The sequence below is a fragment of the Crassostrea angulata genome, chromosome 3 (genome assembly GCF_025612915.1).
Source record: "Crassostrea angulata isolate pt1a10 chromosome 3, ASM2561291v2, whole genome shotgun sequence".
Taxonomy (NCBI): domain Eukaryota; kingdom Metazoa; phylum Mollusca; class Bivalvia; order Ostreida; family Ostreidae; genus Magallana; species Magallana angulata.
The window spans coordinates 50,305,531-50,326,231 of NC_069113.1; the positions used below are offsets into that span (position 1 = coordinate 50,305,531).

The 20,701-nt window shown below is 33.2% G+C and overlaps 3 protein-coding genes across 3 annotated transcripts in view; 2 read left to right on the top strand and 1 right to left on the bottom strand.

The window, feature by feature from the left end:
* The window catches only part of LOC128178252 (glycine N-acyltransferase-like protein 3), a 77,367-nt gene that overhangs the window by 45,089 nt on the left and 11,577 nt on the right, over window positions 1-20,701 (top strand). The gene's annotated exons all lie outside the window — the stretch shown is intronic.
* On the bottom strand, window positions 26-10,734 carry LOC128178254 (glycine N-acyltransferase-like protein 3). The gene is made up of 5 exons (XM_052845349.1): window positions 10,612-10,734; window positions 2,460-2,567; window positions 1,949-2,066; window positions 1,700-1,823; window positions 26-1,351 (listed from the first exon to the last, which is right to left on the bottom strand). The coding sequence occupies exons 1-5, from the start codon at window positions 10,690-10,692 to the stop codon at window positions 928-930; spliced, it is 855 nt and encodes a 284-aa protein (XP_052701309.1). The 5' UTR covers window positions 10,693-10,734; the 3' UTR covers window positions 26-927.
* Window positions 12,845-19,135, top strand: LOC128178260 (glycine N-acyltransferase-like protein 3). The gene is made up of 5 exons (XM_052845359.1): window positions 12,845-12,925; window positions 15,014-15,121; window positions 15,297-15,414; window positions 17,671-17,794; window positions 18,172-19,135. The coding sequence occupies exons 1-5, from the start codon at window positions 12,845-12,847 to the stop codon at window positions 18,581-18,583; spliced, it is 843 nt and encodes a 280-aa protein (XP_052701319.1). The 3' UTR covers window positions 18,584-19,135.

Sequence of the window (20,701 nt, forward strand, 5' to 3'; positions counted from 1 at the left end):
TTGAGACATATAACACGAGGTTAAGAGCTTTTCAAATTAGTTTATTGTTTCAGGGGTGCATATTTACAATAAAGTACAAGATGAACTCAATATAGTTGATACAGAGGCAAATTTAATTCCATTCATATCATCCTCTTAAACATTTTTAAATAGAAATCCTGTAAGAAGCGTAAATTATTTGTTTTCTCACTAAATAAGGCAAAGTTCTAAGTTAAGGTACCCGATCCATATAAGGACCTAATTATTCTAACCTTGAATATCAATCATGTATTAAATATCTTATATTAACTCAAAGCATTATAGAGTAGAAAAAGATTAACCGAGAGAAATTTAAAAAAAATATCATTAACTAAGCAGTAACTAATTATTGAAGATAATTAAGGTCTATGGGGACAGGCACTTTTTTTAAAATAAAAAAGTAAATACTCAATAAATGCTCTGATGGAAAGATGCAATCATTAGAAATAATAACACTATTCAAAACAAATTTCATACCGAATAAATTTTGTTAGAATTGAATTTTATAGATTAAAAGCAAAGGGGGACGACTATTTGATAACAGGAAAAGGTCTAGTATTAGGACACATTCCACTGTTACATACTGATACTAAAACATGAAAAGTATGGTCACCTTCATTGAGTAATAAGCCCATACTTATCTGTCATGCATCCCGATTCATTGAACATGGGTTATTATGGATCGGATACCTTAAGAAGATTTAACGTTTGAAAAAGTATTTAATAAAAGTATTTAATAAAATTTTAAGAGAAAGAAATACGTTTTATATTCAATAATCGCATATAGAAAGGTTTTCCAGAAAAAATTGCTACAAATTTGTTCTAAATTATAATCGAAATCAAACAAAATACATTACATATTGCAAGCTAACGTTTTAAAAGTAATTAACAGAAATATTACAAATAATTTCATTGTTTTGTTTCAAAAAAACATCCTAAGAAAGAAATTTTGAAAGGCAACCGTACGTAACCATTTTTCTCGTGAAATTTAACGGATGGGTCATTATTTTCAGTAACCAGTGCTAATACTAGATGGCCGCCCTTGTTTAATTTGTTCGCCAGTGTTCTCGAGACAATGCTTCCAAGCTTTTTTCTTCGATATTCTGGTTCTACATGCAGCATCCCAACGCTACCATACTCCTGCTGAAGTTCCCAAGCTACGGGGCATCCATCATCAGTTTCAATGCAGACTGTCGGGAAGTTACAAATGTGGTATTTCAGCCATCTCTCTGTGCTTGAAAACTCATTTGATTTTGAATAAGGCCAAGTCTTGCATAAAACATCTAGATGACGTTCACTTAATTCGGTTTCTCTGAATCCATCTGGCATTGGTCTATCAAAACATGAATTAATACATAAAAACAAACAGTTTTTCATTGCGCATTATTATTAAACCATGTTGTTGACTTTTAAATTCGATTATTTAATTTTTCTGTATCCGAGAATCAGGTAAAGAAGTGTTTAATTGATAAATAATATGCCATGAAATATCTAAGACAATATTTAAAGGTTTCTGTATTCTGTCTGACTTTTGAAAATCACATATATTTTCTTTAAGATAGACGAGGAGACAGTTCTGGAGACTTTTTTAAATCCAAAATAAAATCATACTCGATCTCTAACACATCCTACATCTTTGATTTTAAATAAATCTTTGATATCAGTAGATAAAACTGTTTACATGGGAACGCTGCTGTCCGCAGGCAGTGTATATACAACCGCTTTGTCGTGATTTTGTCGGAATGGACAGGAAGTTTCTGACTTGTACTGATTCACGAGGGCGTCATTAACGTCACAGCTTGAACCTAAAACCAACAAAAGTTCAGGCTAGCCAAGAAATATGAATGGAAGAGTATTAACAAAAAAAAAATTATATGACAGTTCTTTTGTTAAAATGTTTCTTTTTTTCTTAAAGCTGCATTTCATTTACCAACAGCAAACATAGGGGACGACAATTCTCCCCAAGCAGAATGAAGCATTGTGTCAAGAGTTGATACAAAGTCCGGTCCTCTGCAGAAACACACGGCAATCGGGAAAATTTCCCTCCTCTTAAATTATTCATTAGAAGAATAAATAAATAGAAAATAAGATTTGAGAGACAGGTTTTTTTCTCTGGCACATAAAGGAGCAAACCAGAAAAATAAATAAAAGAGAATCGTGTGGAAAGCTAAAGAATATTTAAAATTTTCAAGTAAAGAAAGAAATCAACATCTTCTGCAAAACAGTAACATATTATTTTATACATTATTAATGTTTACTGTCCAAGATCTATGCCAATTGTAACCAAAACATATGACACTTTCAAATCGTAAAAAAACTTGCTCAAAGAAGTCATTCAACAAAAAAACAACAACAACAACAACCCCCCCCCCCCCAAAAAAAAAAGAACCCCCAAAAAACAAAACACGAACGAGCTAATAGAGTTGTTGAATGAAGCCCACCTGTCTATCCACGATAACAAGGACAGAGAAGTCTGGCCAACTGTCCACCAACACCATCTTTTCTGTCAGCAGGTGCTTCCTCCTCATCAACCGGAAGTGGACCAGTCCCTTCATTAGAAAACTTTATAAGGTCTTCCTTGATTGATTTCATTAAAGATCTACAGTTCAAAATATTAACCGGAGCAACAATACTAAGTCTAATTCTGACAAAACCAGTTATGAAGATTTGCTATAAACATGTATTGATTTTTTTTAATAGGGAAAAATCTAAATGTGTTTAAATTCTATGGAGAATAAAAAAAAAAGCAACCACATTTTGCGAAAGATCTACTTTAGATGAATTTATCTTTATAATGAAATATTCTAAACATGTCGCTTTTTCAATAATTCTCCTGTGGTATATCTAAACTTAAATCGTGGTTAATTTCTCAACATCAGTTTTAAAAAGTTGATATTTTTCCTTTTAACAAAAAGTTGTTTCTACACGTATATGTCTTTTTTTCTGCAGGTATTGTTTTAGTAGTATTGCTTATTATGTTGAATATGAAATAAGCAACTACTATAAACACCTACGTTTGATTAATAAAGAAATATTTTTAAAAATTCCCTTTAAACTAGAATGCGTGCTGCAAATTTAAAGTTTATGTATGTAAATTGCCATTCACCTTTTAGTCTTGTCTAGCAATACTCATTTTACAAATTCAAAATTATTGAACACCCCTTTGTTTTACGTTGAATACATTAAAAGATATAAATATACTGTATTTTACTACCCTGTTCCAAAATGCCGAGCGCCGGGGAATTATTTTGTTTGCTCTAAATTTCAACAGATGCTGTCTGTAGAAGTAAATACTGGGTCATTTGCATACTCGCCTCCTCATATACCTATCGGAAAGATAATGATAATCTTGATAATATATGCGACATGATACATCACATTCTTCATAGGTTGTCCGTTAATAGTGTATTAACTAGAGACGAGCTCGTTGCAAGCAACGATTAGGTCTTCCGTCGTAGCTGCGTCATACTTGTGACGTAATATAAAAATTGATACCTGACCATGGTGCAATATTAGATGTATAAACACTGTGTAAAAGAAACAAAGTACATGTATATAAGCAAATACAGATCTATAAAAGTTGTCTGAAGTTTGATTCGCCGCATGTTGTTTTTTTTGCATGTGCATTTTATTTTGAGAAACTTATCGAATCATCATAATTGACTCAATAAACACAGAATATGGACGACGATTATAATCACACAGTGGGTATGCCCGGTATGAACGTAAAAAGACCAAACATTTACTCGCATTTATTATCGAAAGCAACGGCCAATGAATCTTTTAGAATGTATGCGGAGATCCTGGAAATTTTACAGGGGGTTCTGAAGAATAATTTTGTTTTTTGAGGGGGGGGGGGGAGGGGGCATGCGCAGATAAGAAAAATTTTCCTGGGGTGGGGGTTGAGTGTCTGACGGTTTATTGAGTTTGCTTGGGGATGTCCGAGGCATATTTTTGTAATTTTATATTGTACATGTAATGGAAAGAAATTTTGCGGGGGTTGGGGTGGGGTCTGGAACCCTCACCCTACTCTTCTTGATTCGCGCATGGGGAAGGCCGATGCCGGTAATTTGACGGTAATTTTAACCATTTTTATTTAATTAATCATTTTCAAAATTATCGGAATTCCAATATTACCTTTAAACGCAGTTAAAACTTAAAATACGAACCATTTAGTCTTGGTGAGTATTCGGCCAACATGCGTCCGCGTACGAAAGAAATGGCAATATTCAAGAAATTTGGATGGACGATCTGGGTCCTAGGTCGTCCATCCGATTCTTTTTCAGACTAAGAGCTACAGAACTGCACTTAGAGAATATCAAACTGATTATGTTTATTTATTTTGTCTCAAAGAATCAGTTTTTTAAATAAAGTTTTATCTTAAAAAAAAGAAATCGGGCACAATTTTCAATGTTAGCATTTTACAATTTAAAGGTCTAATCAAATTTTGAATGAAGTTTCAAGATACTACTCTTCGTTGTTTTATACGAAATATTGCGTGGAAAAAAGATTTACATCGCATATATATTATAGAACTAATTTCTTCTCTTTTTTATTTACATCAAAATAAATCCAAGAAAAAATCAAAAAATTTTTCCTTTATATGTGTTAATGAAAACGTTGATCAGCAAGGGCCGGTTCTATGTCGTGCAAGCACCTACTTAATAGATTGTTACACGGATCTACCACGATGACAAATATCGAAAAGGCAATATTGTGGGTGAAGGATGAAAGTGTAGTTTGTTTTTTAGGTTTATTTTTGATAATTTATTTATCTGGATCAATTTGGTCTGTTGGTTTGTTTTGTTTATTGAAAAGGGGAATAAAGAAAATGAGTAATTTCCGATATGAAGTCAAGCATATATTTTCATATTATCATTGACTTAAAACATGTTGGAAAAAAGAAATATTGCATCAAGCAGTTAGTTATTATGCGCAGATTATGCATTCCTCTATGGTTTTCACAATTGCATGTATCAGTTACTACACGTATTTGCTTACGGAGAAATAAATCTCCAAAGAGATGATATAGTTATCAGTTAAGTTCCAGATTGTCTTCTGCACATGCAAGCACGTGTGTAATCCTGATTTAAAAATAGGTATAATGTCCGGGGAGGGGGGGGGGGGGTCATCGCAACAAAACTGTGTATAAGCGTACTAGAGTGTACATTGTTAATTAATAATTGATGTTGAATTGTTATTAACAAACAAAATCATAAATTTATAATAACAAACACTAAAATGCCAGGGAGTTCTGCTGGACGCGATTTCATTTGTCTTCAATTAATAGGGTGTAGGGATGCCCGCCTACTTAATACATATGCTCACGCGTCAACAGATTAAAAATGACTGTATTTTGGATTTATAAATCGCTCTAAAACATTCGATCTGATATATCGTTGTTAACAATTCAAAACTTTGAACGATTAAATTTGTTTTTATACCTAGTACCCCGACCCTCACGGAAAAATCCATTCAGATCAATGGAAATTTCATTTACAAGACTCCGCGCCAGAATCAGGATGTCTCATTCATTAATTTTTTCGTAGTTATAGTGGACGAGTCCAAAATAGGAATTTTGAGACACATCATACAATGTGAACATATGCCATGAATGCAGTTTACTTTGCGTCTATTTTCTTATTTTGAGAGTCCTTTTTATCATGTTTATCATGGCTTGAAAATGACGGAAGGCCCTTGAATGTTGTTATCTTTATGCAGGCACGTAGCATCCTTTTTGAAAGTGTGTGTGGGGGGGGGGGGGGGGGGGCAGACTCATCCAAAAAATCTTGACAAGCAAAAAAAAAAAAAAAACTCCCAATTTCAATCCTAATTTCCTTATTTTTATATAAATTTTTTACATCCTTGATAATTCAATTTTTTATAAGCAAATTTTTAAAAAATTAGTTGCTGTGAGAAAAAGTGGGGGGGGGGGGGACCCACAAGCTTGAATTAATAATTGCCTGAGGATGCATCTTTAATGTGTCAACATTTATATTCATAATTGATGAAAACGTTATATGGGATGTAATAAGCACAATGAGCAAGAGTGTTCAATTAAAAGGGCATTTCACATTGCACGTGTGTAATCCTGATTTAAAAATAGATTGCCATATTTGAAAGGTCAAAAAAAAAAGAGGGAGGTGTCATCGCAAGATGATACACATTGTCTAAGTAGTACAATGTAAGTAATAGTTGGTGTTGGATTATCATCATTAACAAAGAATCATCAGTTTGGATTAATTAAAACAAATATAAATTCATATAATTGGAATATTTACTGGAGGGGCTACGTACAAGTAATTCGCCGAAGTGGGGTACGTGTGACCCGATTTTCGATCAATTGGGCGATTTCATTCATCTGGAAAAGGGTTTCACTCGCGTGTACAAATGTAAATGTACATCTAACAATTGCTAGTCAATTAAGTGTGTATGTTAATTCGATAGATTTCTTCTAAAACATTCAATCCAAAGTATAATATATGTAGTTATTAGTTGACACCCTCCCAGTGGATCTATGCCGATGGATCTATCTGAGATCTCAGCTGTTGCGTGAATGGTAAAGAAAGACTTCGCGCCATAATACGTCTCATTCATAATTTTGGCTCGCCGATTAGTGGGCGAGTCCAAGTTAGGCCAGAGCACATGATGTGTAGATGGTCTTACCCACTCTATTTTCTTAACTGGTCATATAATAAATAGAGATATCATGGATCTTTCACTTTTGTCGGAGCATGTAATAAATGGAACCAAAAAATAAAGTAATTCTAATTGAATTAAATTGAAGTTAAAATGTAAATACCCCCTCCCACCTACGGATTAGGATTTTCAAAATTCCCCATTTTTTAAATTCCTTGTCAAGATTTTTTTTTTATGAAGCTGCCCACCTAAACCCCCCCCCCCCCCCCCCCGCACACACACACTTTCAAATAACGATGCTACATGTACGTGTTTGAATATCCTTTCCTATATGGTTAGAAATAACAAAATGTCTTTGATTTTGCATCTAATATATAACAAATTCAATTTTCAATTTGGCTGTTTGAGATTATTCGATACATGTACATTCCTAAAATGATTTAAAATAATGAAATGATTTAATTTCCAGTGATATGCAGGTACATGCACTCGATCGAAGAAAAAGATTAGGTTGCTTCTAAACTCTGCACGTTCAGTTTAATAATTTATGATCCACAGCGAAAATTAAATTTCATTTCTTATAAGATAGTCTAATTGATACATGCATGCTTCCATTGAATAAATTTGGGTAGTCAGGCAAGCTTTTTGGAAAGCTATTGCTATGAAAAATTTCGGATGGTAGCTAAGGTAACTAATAATGCTTCCGATGAAATACTTTGTTTAGTAATGCAAGGTTTTAAGAGAGCAATACTTATTTGTTTAAAAAATAACACCCTAATACTTCGCATTTCATTCGCTGTTTGTAGAACAAGCAGAACCAGTATCAGTTCGATCCCTATCGTATGTACATTGTTCGAATTTAATAGCCCTTGCATTGGATTGCTTTGCATGTACAAAATATCTTTTAAAAATTCAACACTGAAAGTGTTTATCTATATGGCTATTAATCTATCTGTACATGTACACATAGCGTACACATGTGATTCAAAATACCCCAAACGGAAAAATTAACTTATTGAGTCTACATTTTATAGAATTTGCAAAAAATACATTGCGGGTCTGAATGTTTGTTAATGTGTCAATCTATCAATATACAGTTTGTTAATTATTTTCGATTGCTAAGGCTACATCGTTTTTGATGAACATTGAACAACATTTTTTCCATGCCATTATTTCCACGGAAGATAGCGAGTACAATTATAAAGCACAATTTATTTAATTATCTCTTTAATATTGTGTACTAGTATGTAATAAATTATTTATAAATTGCTGCCGAAGGTTGTTTGGTATTTTCGTTTGTAGATGCATTGCAAGTAAAAAACGTGAAACGCGGGGCAAGTCATAATTAATACATGTATCCCTAATAACCGTTACTTAAAAATAGAGGCTTTGGATTCAAATATTATCGTATACGAATATTAAGTTCACTTTTTAAAATCATCTCCACGATGATAATATTATATCCATCGGAAATCAGTATTTTGTTTTGCTTTAAAAGAAATGTTCTATCGGGAGCAATCCCGCGTTCGTTTAAATTGCCAGCGTACATTTGTCATGTCAGTAATACACATTGTGCTTTATATGACGGCCGTGTATACGTACTGTAGAAAAGTTGAGTTTAATTACCATGCATTCGAACCATTTAATTAACACATCTCCCAGTACTGAAACAATTCAAAATGTCTCTGTTTCAGTAACACAGTGGGGCGTTAAACATGTGTACGTCCAGCTCTACAAGCATATGCACTGTCGTCAAGGCGACGGCCTGAATACAGCTAGCGACTCTTCTATCGATCGGTTACCTGAGTCTCGTAATGCATCTAAATATAGAAAGGGGCACAGTTATGAAACAAACAACAAAAATAAGGTCAAAGACGTTCATCTTTATGAAATGAATATGTACATATGAATAAAAACATTTGGGAATTTTATGTAGAATTATTTTTGCGCGCTGCATGTATCAGTTAGTGCATTACAAAAAGCCCTTTCATAACCTCCTAAACGTGCGCACCCCCACAAAAATGGACCGAACTGACAACAATTGTTTCTGCAAATACTGGCTATAAATTACGAAAACATTAAATTGAATACCACGGAAGGATTCAAAATTAATTTCTTTACAACTTTGCTTCAATAATGCATTAGAAATTTTTATTCCTTTACAAGTTATTGACAAGAAACTTTTGACGCATCTAACTCCTTAATTATAGGGGCCAGCCCCTTTTTTTGTATACCGAATGAAAGGTCTTGGTAAGACCAAGATCTTTTAAAATACATGTTATAACAAATTTTTATCAGGTAGGAAACTAACACGGAAAATACGCGAATTTTTTTGAATTTTTTTCTTGCCTTTGTTTCAACATCTATATCACCCCTTTTATTTGCATTTAAATAATAAATAAAATATATCTCGCACAAATTCAATGTATTAGCTTCCAAAGCAGCCCATCTTTGAGACTCTGCCAGCCATCGTTATAGCTAAACCCCCCTGGACAAAAGAAGTCGTTAAATTTTACTAAAAGGGGAATAACTTAAAACCGAATGGGGATTTTCCTCAACTAAAATATGCAACGACAACATCACGCGGCATGTTATCAGTCCTGAAAATTTCAAAACAATCAGTGAACAAACGAGCGAGATATTAAGGATCAAAGTTGGCGTCTAGAAGAAAAAAAAAAATAATAAGAAATTTGAAATTTTTTCAGAATAATAGTAAGGTCTTCCGTTGGAAACGGAAGACCTTAACTAGAGCCCTCCAGTTGATTGAAGACACAGAAAGAGGTGAAAATATTTACACTTACAATTATGTGTTGATTTCAAATGTTGTGTGAGATAAAAGTTGGTGAATCGAAGGTATTTCAAAATGTTTAAAGAAGGCACAAAATAACTCGAAAATTTAATTTATCAAAATAATGAAGAGAGTGGAGAAAACTAAAATTTATATAGAATATGACAAAAGAAGTTAATTTTATTCATGAGCTTCATTACTGATATTTTTTCAATAACTAAAGTTGCAAAGTTTTAAAAGAATTTTAAAAGCGGTTTTCTTCGTTTCCCTTTTTGACACGTTAAAATGTGAATACGTTGTTAAATGGCGACGTGAGAATTTCAGGTGGCGCATCGGGTAAATACAAAATTTGTTAAATATTTTAAACAGCTCCTAATGCGATTGTTAAGTGAATTAAAGCATCAAAACGCATTCTAAAGGGTTTTTTTTTTTTTCGAGTTTTAGTCAATCAACAATGAAAACAAAAAACATTTTTATGACACCATGTGCATTAACAAAAGATAGAAATGTAGAAAAAAAACCCAGCTGAAATAATCAATTCAGGAAAAAAGACGTCAGACAATAAAAATATTATAGTAAATTGTCGTCATCGATAAAACGTCATATAATTTTTTTCCTAAAATAACAAACGGGAGATGCAGTAATTAAATAATAAATGTGCATTCTGAATTATAAAAAAAAGAAATTGTGATTTTTCAAGAAAAACACATAGCAACTAATGATTCAAGTGGCTTAGAAAGAACAAATTCAGGGAATGACACATTATCGTCTAAAAAAAACCGGAGTTAATAGTTTTTTTGACCATCTCCGTAAGCTTAGGACAATCCTTGAATGTATAATCTCTTTTGAGTTGAAATGTTTTTGTTTTAAATATGTCACTATTAGTTGATATCATTTTTAACAATACGTATTTGCTTCAAAATGCACAAGAACTTTCATTCTTGTTATTTCTTTGGAAAAATGTCACAACTATTTCCATTACGTGTAGCTAATCAAAAAGTTGCTGCTGGCAAACGGGCTTCAGAAGCTTAGTTCTATATTTTCGCTATATATACATCGCATTCATGCCCCGATAGTAACAGTAAAATTTAACTTTTAAAAGTACTTTATCAAATTCAATTTTACGAATAAGTAATGGGATTCTTTATTTCACTAAGAATACTCACACATATGGACAGAGGCAGTTCTTTCTCTAGCTTCTGATCAAGTTCATCATACTCTTCAGGGAGAACTTCTCGGACAGCCATTGTGTTGACCAGGCCAGTCAGGAGGACGGTAAATTGTACTTGTAAATTGTAAACAGACGACTGTGACCGCTGATAAGATATAGACCGTCCTCTCACACATTTTAAATGGACTGAGTTGTCAATAATTAGTTACAGATATGCTAGAGTGTATTCAAAACTACATGCCAGAAAGGACATCTACTACTGCAAGATGATGTATATGAACACTGAAGAAAATTTTAATTATCATTTCATTTATTTCAAAACTAAAACCACTGTCTGAACTTAAAATTGACGCAAATAAAATTTTCACTTATTCAGGCAGAATGACAATATTATTCACGATGGTTTAAACTAGTCAATTGATTGAGAAAAAACAACTTAATCCTGACTCTTAAATTTTAATGAAAATTTCAGACAATAAAGAATTTTTTGATATCTATAATGTTAAAAAATACCAATAATTATTTTGGAGATTCAGACAATCATAGACCAGTTGATCATGTATCGTTCTGTCTACTAGCCATGCGGTTACGCAAGAGACATGGCCAATTTCATTTGGTTGTCAATGAATTTTTAAATAAACATTGAGACTGACATGCCTGTTATCTGGCGCTTCTCCTCCGATATCGCTATTTCTACCCTCTTACTTAACCAACTAAACACAGTTCACCGTATATTAACTGACCTATTATAAACAAAGATCAGGCGACCTTATTACAGGAACAAATGTTTGAATCAGATTAACTCCCCCAACCCCCGTCATTCGGTAATCATCGCAAAAAAACCCCGAAAATTCGATACCTGGAAGAACGTGATACACTGACGCTGGCCAGGATAAGACGAATAAAACTCTCCCGCCCTCCATTTCGCTTTTTTAAAATTATTTATAAATTGTTGTAGACAAGTCTCTTTATGTAGTTGTCTTTTGTTGCTGCTGTCTTTTTTTTTACGTGTTTCAGATGTTGATCACGTTTCACTAACAACCTGTATCATGTCATGGCTTTGAGGGATTTTTGTGTTTTGCCAAATTTTGAAAGGAGTCTCGCCGCACATTCTGTTTTAGTCCAGAGTCTGCGGCCAGTAATATGGGCTCCTGCCATTTTCATTAATTTGCTACATCACTCGTGTGAAGTCGATGTAGTTTATTGCCATGTATCATTGTCATTGTCATTTTATATAATACAGTTTTATTCCTGAAAAACTCATTTACATGTACATGTATCATAAACAACGTTAGTTCAATATCAGTTATCATTGTCTTATAAACACTATCATTGACTTATAAGCATTATCATTGACTTATAAACATTATCATTGACTTGATCATTGTTTCATATTCAACAATTGATCATTGTTTCTTTTATGTACAATAAATAATAAAACCATGACAGAAACTACCAACACGTTTTCTATTACATGTACTCTGTTCTGTCGAAATAATGTTTTATAAAGCGAATAACTAGAAAATCAGAAAACTAAAGAAAAATTTGTACAGCATACATATACAAAGATACATATACAAATTCACGAAGACTTAATGCCTGCAGACAACCTCTTTTGACAACAAGTTCTTATGCATCCACAATATTTTCAATTAATTTTGGAAAAAAATATTAATAACAAAGTACGTAATTAACCACCACCTACGTAAGATTAATATGCATCCAATCATTGAAAGAAAATACTTGTAAAGAATTTCATTACAAAAATCACTAACAACTGTGTGTAAGTGTCCGCCAGTAAAGGACCAATTTGCTTTTTTTTTTTTTTTGGTTTTTTTTGTTACTCCTCTCTGATATCATTTCCCTAATTTATTCTTAACAATGTTTGTAAGTACAGGCAATATTTGACGTCGTATCGAAAAAAAGATAAATCAATTTCTTTAAGAGGCTAGAAAAAGAACTGCCGCTGTCCATTTGTTAAATTTTCAGATACCTTATCTTCGAATTGTAGAAACCATATCTACAAGAAGTTTGAAATTTGCTTTTTATCTTTATCAAATTAAACTTATATTTATCCGTTAATAAACTAATTATTGACAACATTTATGAATCATCGGTCAACGTTTAAGTGTGTGAAAGGACGCCCTATATTTCTTCAGAGGTCAGAGTCATTCTGTAAACTATAAATATTTATTTTGTCATCTTCTTTACAGGTCTTAGTCAACAAAATGGCTGTCCGAGAAGTTCTCCCTGGAGATTATAATGTACTTGATCAGAGGCTAGAGAAAGAACTGCCGCTGTCCATTTGTGTGAGTGTTTTAAGTTCAGGAAGCTTGTTTTTAAGTCCTGAAATTTAAAATTATTATGAACTTAAAAATATATTTTTACTGAAATCTATGTAGAAAGAACACAAAACTGAAAATCTGTTGACTTAAGTTTTATTAGACAACTATGTGAGTCGAATTTTGCAAAGCGACGAAATTTGTGTGAGTGTTTTAAGTTCAGGAAGCTTGTTTTTAAGTCCTGAAATTTAGAATTATTATGAACTTAAAAATATATTTTTACTGAAATCTATGTAGAAAGAACACAAAACTGAAAATCTGTTGACTTAAGTTTTATTAGACAACTATGTGAGTCGAATTTTGCAAAGCGACGAAATGTGAAAAATCGACAATATCCATTTGTAATATCGTTGTTAAACCCTTATATTATTTACGACAACATAACCGTATTATTTCTGGAACTTTCTTGAAAACCATAACTATTTTCCTTCACATTAACTCCGAATGCACATTTAATGCGCATTTCTTTTTTAAAGGAAATATTTGTAGATACAAACAATATGTTGATAACGTAGATACCCCCATTCCCTTAGTTCCTATGAACAGTCTGACGTCTTTTTTCTTGCATTGCGTCTTTTAGCATTTTGTCATATTTCATTTTTATTTCTTGCGGTTGTCGTAACTTTTTCGTACATAATCTCCTAATACGTGCATTTTATTTTCTATGTTGCTTGACAACTAAACAATTACGTATGAAAAATCAAACAAACTATTTTCTTTTAATTTTCTTAAAAGTCGCCGTATAAATTGTGTAATATGTTTGCAGGTTTTTTATTTATCAATGCACGGCCTAAAATGCTGTCGTCGCCTTTTTATTCACATTTTAACATGTCGAATAACGTCATGGAGAGATCATTAAAAATTCTGTTATCATCGGAATATTGCTTTAAAAAATAAACAAACACATCAAAAAAAATTTTTAATTTAGTTTAAAAATGATATTACCTCGTCATGGTAACTCTTTAGGTTGTTTTTCACTTTTTGTTTATGTTGCTGTACCGAATTGATATAATCAAAAAAGATTTGTTTTCATCAACTTTATGTTGTTCAATAATTGTTATAAACGCATACATTAAATGCACATAACGTCACCCCTCTTATCTTTATTTGTCTCTTATAAACTGTAGAACTCTAATTGTAACACAATTTGGTAACACCCCTTGTACATTGTGATTAATCATACCGTATATATAATCACCATCGTAATCATCGTCTTGATAAAATGTGAGGGCACGAGTTAGGTTTTAAAGACTAGGCCTTACTTTTTCAGACGTCACCTATATAAAAAGAGATTGCATGACCCGGTGCTGGCAACTTGTAGCATAAATTATATTTGGGTTGTAAGAGGAATGACTCGTATATCCCGTTGGTGTTGAGTTTTAAAACTTTAAACATATGTTCGTTAAATTTTGCAACAGGAGTTCGACTTCAGAGAGACATCATTTTTTGCATACACTTCTGGCTCTAAAAAGTACTGAAAGTGCCATTTTTTACTGATAATTTCTGATATTTACTGATATTGTACTGTTAGTGCTGAGAATTGCTGATATTTACTGATAATTTTACTGCTGTTACTGATAATTGCTGTTAATTCTGATATTTACTGATATTTACTGATGCTTTTGCTGTGAGCTCTGATAATTACTGATATTTACTGAGATTTACTGTTGGTACTGAGAATTGCTAATAATTACTGAGAATATTTTAAGGCCCAAAACATTGTCTTTTAATTATTAAATAACACATATATAATTAAAACTTATATCATTACAGATGACAGGGTGCTTATGATATATTTGAGCGTGATAAAGGGTAAAATAGCAGAAATATAGTGACAGATATATACATTTATAACATGCTCAAAATAAATACAGTATTTTTGAATATGCGATGTAGCTTATTCTACAAAATCAGAATCAGACTCCAGGTTTAATTTGACACAGATCTTGTAGGGCTGACATTTATCTGCGATCTGCAGCGTTGTTACATGTAAAGATACGTAATCGTATCGCACCCCTTTCGGAAAACTCAACAATGGTTTTTATTCTAATGAAGGGGTTGGTCCACTTCCGGTTGATGAGGAGTAGGCACCTGTTGAGAGAGAAGATGGTGTTGGTGGACAGTTGGCCGGACGTCTCTGTCCTTGTTATCGTGGATAGACAGGTGGGTTTCATTCAATAACTCTATCAGATCGAATATAATTTGTGCAATGAATTCTTGGAGCAATGTTTTCTCTTTTTTTTTTTTACAATTTTAAATCATAATTTCTTCTGATTACAAATGACACAAAACTTTAGCAGTCAACGTATAAGATAACACTGTGAAGATTAGTTTTTAGAGGAGAGACATTTTCCCGATTGCTGTGTGTTTTTGCAAAGGACCAGAATTCGCAGCAACTCTAGACAAAATGCTTCATTTTGCTTGGAGAGAGTTGTCTTCTCCTATGTTTGCTGTTGGTAAATTAATTGATTTTTTCATACATTAAACAAATTAACAGTAAATTTATCCTGTTTAATTTGGAACAATTGTAGTTTTATATGACTACTTTGATTATTGTAAAACTTGTTTTATTTAAAAATTCTTTTCATAACTTGTTTTATTTAGAAATTCTTTTCAAATGAACAAAAGTGAATGACAAACACAAATCCAAAAAAGAATTATATTGGTTCGTTTAAGGTAATGTCTACAGTTACGATTAATAGAATACTCCGTTATACACCAGTGAAATAGTGAAATTTTACCAAGAGGACAAGATAAACGGTCGAGGACGAGGCTCCACCGAGTCCTTGATCGGGAATCATAGCCCTGAGGCGAAAATTCATTATCCAACACGATTATATTATTAACTAGATCTCGTTACGAGTAACGATTAGGTCTTCCGCCCGATTTTGTTTTCATATGATACGATGAAATATCGATATTCTCTGCCAAATCTGCGATCTTGGTGAATCTAGGTTTTTTGTCTCGAGACCGAAAACGGACGAACAAAAGAGGTTTATGAAAATAAAAGCTAGGTTTTTTATACATTTGTTTAGTCCACACCACTGTTAATCATGGAAGATGAAACACCAAAGATAATCAGTTAAACTTGTGAAAAAAATAAATTGTTTGAACTCTTCTGGTGAGTACCGGAAGTGACGGTTGACAAAAGAAAACCCGTTAAATATATCTTCAATCGATTGTCTATCATTTATAAAAGTTTGTGTCTCAATCACTTACAGTGACTAAAATCTCGCTGGTATCAATTTTGTAAAAAGGCTAGGTACCAAAGATATTTGAAATCTTGATTGTTTTCAAGTTATCTGTAATACAGCTTACGAGTGTCTTGGCCCCTCATTTAAGGGGCCAGTCCCTTTTTCTTGAGTTCAATCGAAAGGTCTCACGAATACTAACATTTTTTGTTCCTACACCCATCTAAAATTGTTGTTCATTTTTGAGATACAAATGATTGAATATTTTAGGGGCCAGCCCTCTAGATCCTTAATGGGGACAGACTTTAGAGTTTTGATTAGTGGAATCAATTAGAATCATCAATGCAAACATTTTCTTTTCTACATTGCCTAACAAAATATGTCTCCTTCTCAAGATATATTGCATCAAAGTTTAAGTACTTTGGCCCCTTAAAATCCCTAATTACGTCATAAATGGGTGTGAAAATGATTTTACCTGATAAATATTGCTACAATCAACAACTTTGCTTCTATCTTGCATTACAAAATTTTGATCGTTTTTAAGTTATTTGTAATAGAGTTTACGAGTGTCTTGGCCCCTAATTTAAGGGGCCAGCCCCTTTTTCTTGATTTTGTTGGAAAGAACGTTTAATTATCTACTACTTTTGTTATATATGTCTTGACAAAATACCAACTGATAAAAAGATACAGATGAAAACGTATGAAAATTTTGAATGAAAATTCGTACTCAATTTTCGAGCCCAGGCGAGCTCCAAGAAATGGCGCCACTGGCGTAAAACAACATAATAGTGCACAACTTCAAACTATAGACTACCTATCCTGAAAATTTCATAGTCATATCTCTGATAGTTTCTGAGATCAGCTCTGCACAAAATAGGTCGTGAAAATGTGCAAAATGGTCGATAAATCGGTACCGGAAGTGACGACAGAAAAAATCTCAAAAATGTATGAAGTTTACATCAAGTCCCATCTTCTGTGAAAAAATGATTGAAATCGATCGAATAGTTTTCGAGAAATCGCGTGCACAAAATTTGTGGAAAAAAATAATAATAAGAAGAAATCGTACGAAAACTATAAGGTCTTCCGTTGGAAACGGAAGACCTTAATGATTAATTATTCTTGCATTATTTTTACATAGGCAAACAATAATTGACAACCCTCTTGTATGACGTTCAAATGTTAACTTTCGGTTTTTTCCTTGGCGCACTACAAATATTGCAAGCCGAAAAGAGGGCATATGACATTTTTTCCCACATGATAAACATGAAAAATTTTAATCAATAAATCAAATAATGATTTAAGGGATCAGCTCATTTCATCATTTACCTACAATACTCGGTTTCTTTTTACATATTACGGCGGCGTAGTAATACATAGTGTTATATAGAAAAAGGTCACACAGCTGGATACAACATCTACACACGGATGAGAATGTTAGAGATGGTTTTCTTTCAAATTTGTTTTTGCCAACACACTGCTATAGATACTTAAGAGCTAGCACGAACGCCTTTGTGATTTTAGGATCAAGCTGTGACGTCAACCACGCCCTTATGAATCTGTACAAGTCAACTACTTCCAGTCCATTTCGACAAAATCACGAAAATGCAATTGTATATACATTGCCTGTTGAAAACATCGTACCCCTGTAAGAATTTCCTATTTACTGATGGCATTTGTAGTTGAAATTCAAGATGCACTTGTCTATTAAAAAACCTGCAAGGTCTGTCGCAAGAGACTGTGAATGCTGCTGCCTAAATTGATATACAAAATATCCAAAATGGTATCCCGATCTTAAAAAAAATATAAAAAATAAATCCTAATTACAAAAGAAACTTTGCAATCTTGCCTTTTTGTGGATCTTCAGAACAAATATTTATGTTCTATCCTGTTAGGAATTCTTTACCGTATTTTTGACATACTAAAACAACAAAACAAACGAAATTGAAAGTAATTTACATTGCCTTAAAAGATGTGCGTATTACTATAAGAATCATGTACATTTTATTATTCATATTTTGTTAGACCGATGCCAGACGGATTCCGAGAAACTGAATTAAGTGGACGTCATTTAGAGATTTTATGCAAAACGTGGCCTTATTCAAAATCAAATGCAGAAAGATGGTTGAAATACCACATATCTAACTTTCCGACAGTCTGCATGGAAACTGATGATGGATGCCCCGTGGCTTGGGAACTTCAGCAGGAGAATGGTAGCGTTGGAATACTGTATGTAGAACCAGAATATCGAAGAAAAAAACTTGGGAGCATTGTTTCGAGGACACTAGCGAAAAAGTTGAGCAAGGGTGGCCAACTAGTTTTAGCATTGGTTACTGAAAATAATACCCCATCCATTGGATTGCATGAGAAAAATGGTTATGTGCGGTTACCTTTCAAAGTTTCTTTCATAGGATGTTTTTTTGAAACAAAATTATGAAGTTATTTGTTACATTTTTGTCAATTTCTATTAATATTTTTTCTTGCAATATTTAATTGTTTTAGTTACGGTTGATAATTCGCTTTTTTATATAATTGCGTACAAATTTGTTGTATTTTTTCTACAAGGCATTTTTATGTGCGAATGTTCAACATAGACCTTTTCCCTCCTAACTGTTTAGGAATCAAAATGTTGTTTACTTACTTAGAACACTGCTTTGTTTCGTCATTAAGATAATTAAATGATGTTTATCTAACTAAGGAGATTCCATCTCATTTCTATGGGATATAATGTATTTATATCTTTAATTATATTTGATATTTCATCAGAATTCGAACCTATTTCGAGTATTATTGTCATCTGCAACCTAGAACTATTTGTATATGAAATAATCTTGCATGTATCTGTATGCCTTTGGGCTACTGAAAAAGGAAAATAGATAATTGCTAAAAGCAATTTCGAGCATAGTTATCATCTACAACTTGGAACTATTTGCACATAAAATATTCTTAAATGTATCTTTATGCCAATAGCGTACCGAATGAAAAATAAGATAAACTAGAGACGAGCTCGTTGCAAGCAACGATTAGGTTTTCCGTCGTAGCTGCGTCATACTTGTGACGTATTACAAAAAATTGATAGCTGACCATAGTACAATATTAGATGTGTAAACACTGAGAAACAAAGTATTATATTTCTGTGACCGCGTAGATTTTACGGTGATAGAGAATTCGTCTGGATCTGCATCGGTCGTGTGCAGTACGAACCGGGTGAGGGAATGTTGGCGTAAAGTGTATAAGGTATAAGGTTGTGGCGCGCTGTGGGCCGTAAGCTAAAACGAAGGGTAGGTTTGCCGTATTCCCGAGGGTCCACCAGTATACAGTTCCAGAGAAATAAACAGGCAATTGATGTAGGATTCCACATTATTGGACGAGACTCAACGATGGCAACATTATAACAATTTAACAGACAGACATGTTACAAACATTTCGGATATGGCCATGGCCAGTAGTGGCCTTCGGACTCAAGACTCTAGGAGAGTCGGACGTGGCCGGGGCTGGCCGCCGTATTCCAGACTGCGCATTGACAATTGTACATAACTATTTATAAGAATCTTAACAATGAGTATAAATTGACAGGTAATGATATAAGTAAGCTGAGTGAAAGGTTCACAGATATAAAATAATTAAATGAACTCAATGAGTCTTGATGTCCAAGAAATGAAAATCTGATAATTGCACAATGTTGTTTTAAGAGATTAACAGTCCTTGAGACATGACACTCTGTCTCTTTGAAATCACATATAAAGTCTAAAATTAAAAGTGTCAATCACTAAATAAAAAAGTAACTTTGTAAGAAATAAACTGTGAGAAAAAATTACGAATTTTACAACTAAAGTCAAAAAAAAAATTATAATTGAACAGTGCATTTTGCACGATGATACTACATGTTTATAAGCAAATGCAGATCTTAACACGTTGTCTCTAGTTTGATTCGCCGCATTTTATTCACAGAGTGGGACTGTGGTTATGTCCGGTACGAAGGTAAAAAGACCATTGGCAAACGTTTTACACGCATTTTTATCGAACGCAAGCGCCAATGAATCTCTAAGTATATATGCGGAGATCCTGGAAATTTTATAAGGGGTTTTCAAGAATAATTTTGTATTTCGAGGAGGGGGAACATGCGCGGATCAGAAAATTTTTCCGGGGAGGGGGTTGAAAAGTCAGACGGTTATTTGAGTTTGCCAAGGGATGTCCGAGGCATATTTGGTAAGTTTATAATGCACACGTAATTGAAAGAAATTTCGCGGGGTGGAGGGGGGAGTGGGGGGGGTCTGGAACCCTTCCTCTTCTAGATCCGCGCACGGAGAAGACCGATGCCGGTAATTTTACTATAATTTTAACCATTTTTATTGAATTATTCATGTTCATGATTATCAGAAAACCAATATTACCTTTCAAAGCAGTTAAAACTTAAGATACGAACCATTTAGTCTCGGTGAGTATTGCGTCCGTGTACGAAAATAATGGCAATTTTCAAGAAATTCGGATGGACCATCTGTGTCCTAGGTCGTCCATCCGATTCTTTTTCTGACTAAAAGCTACAGATTTGCAG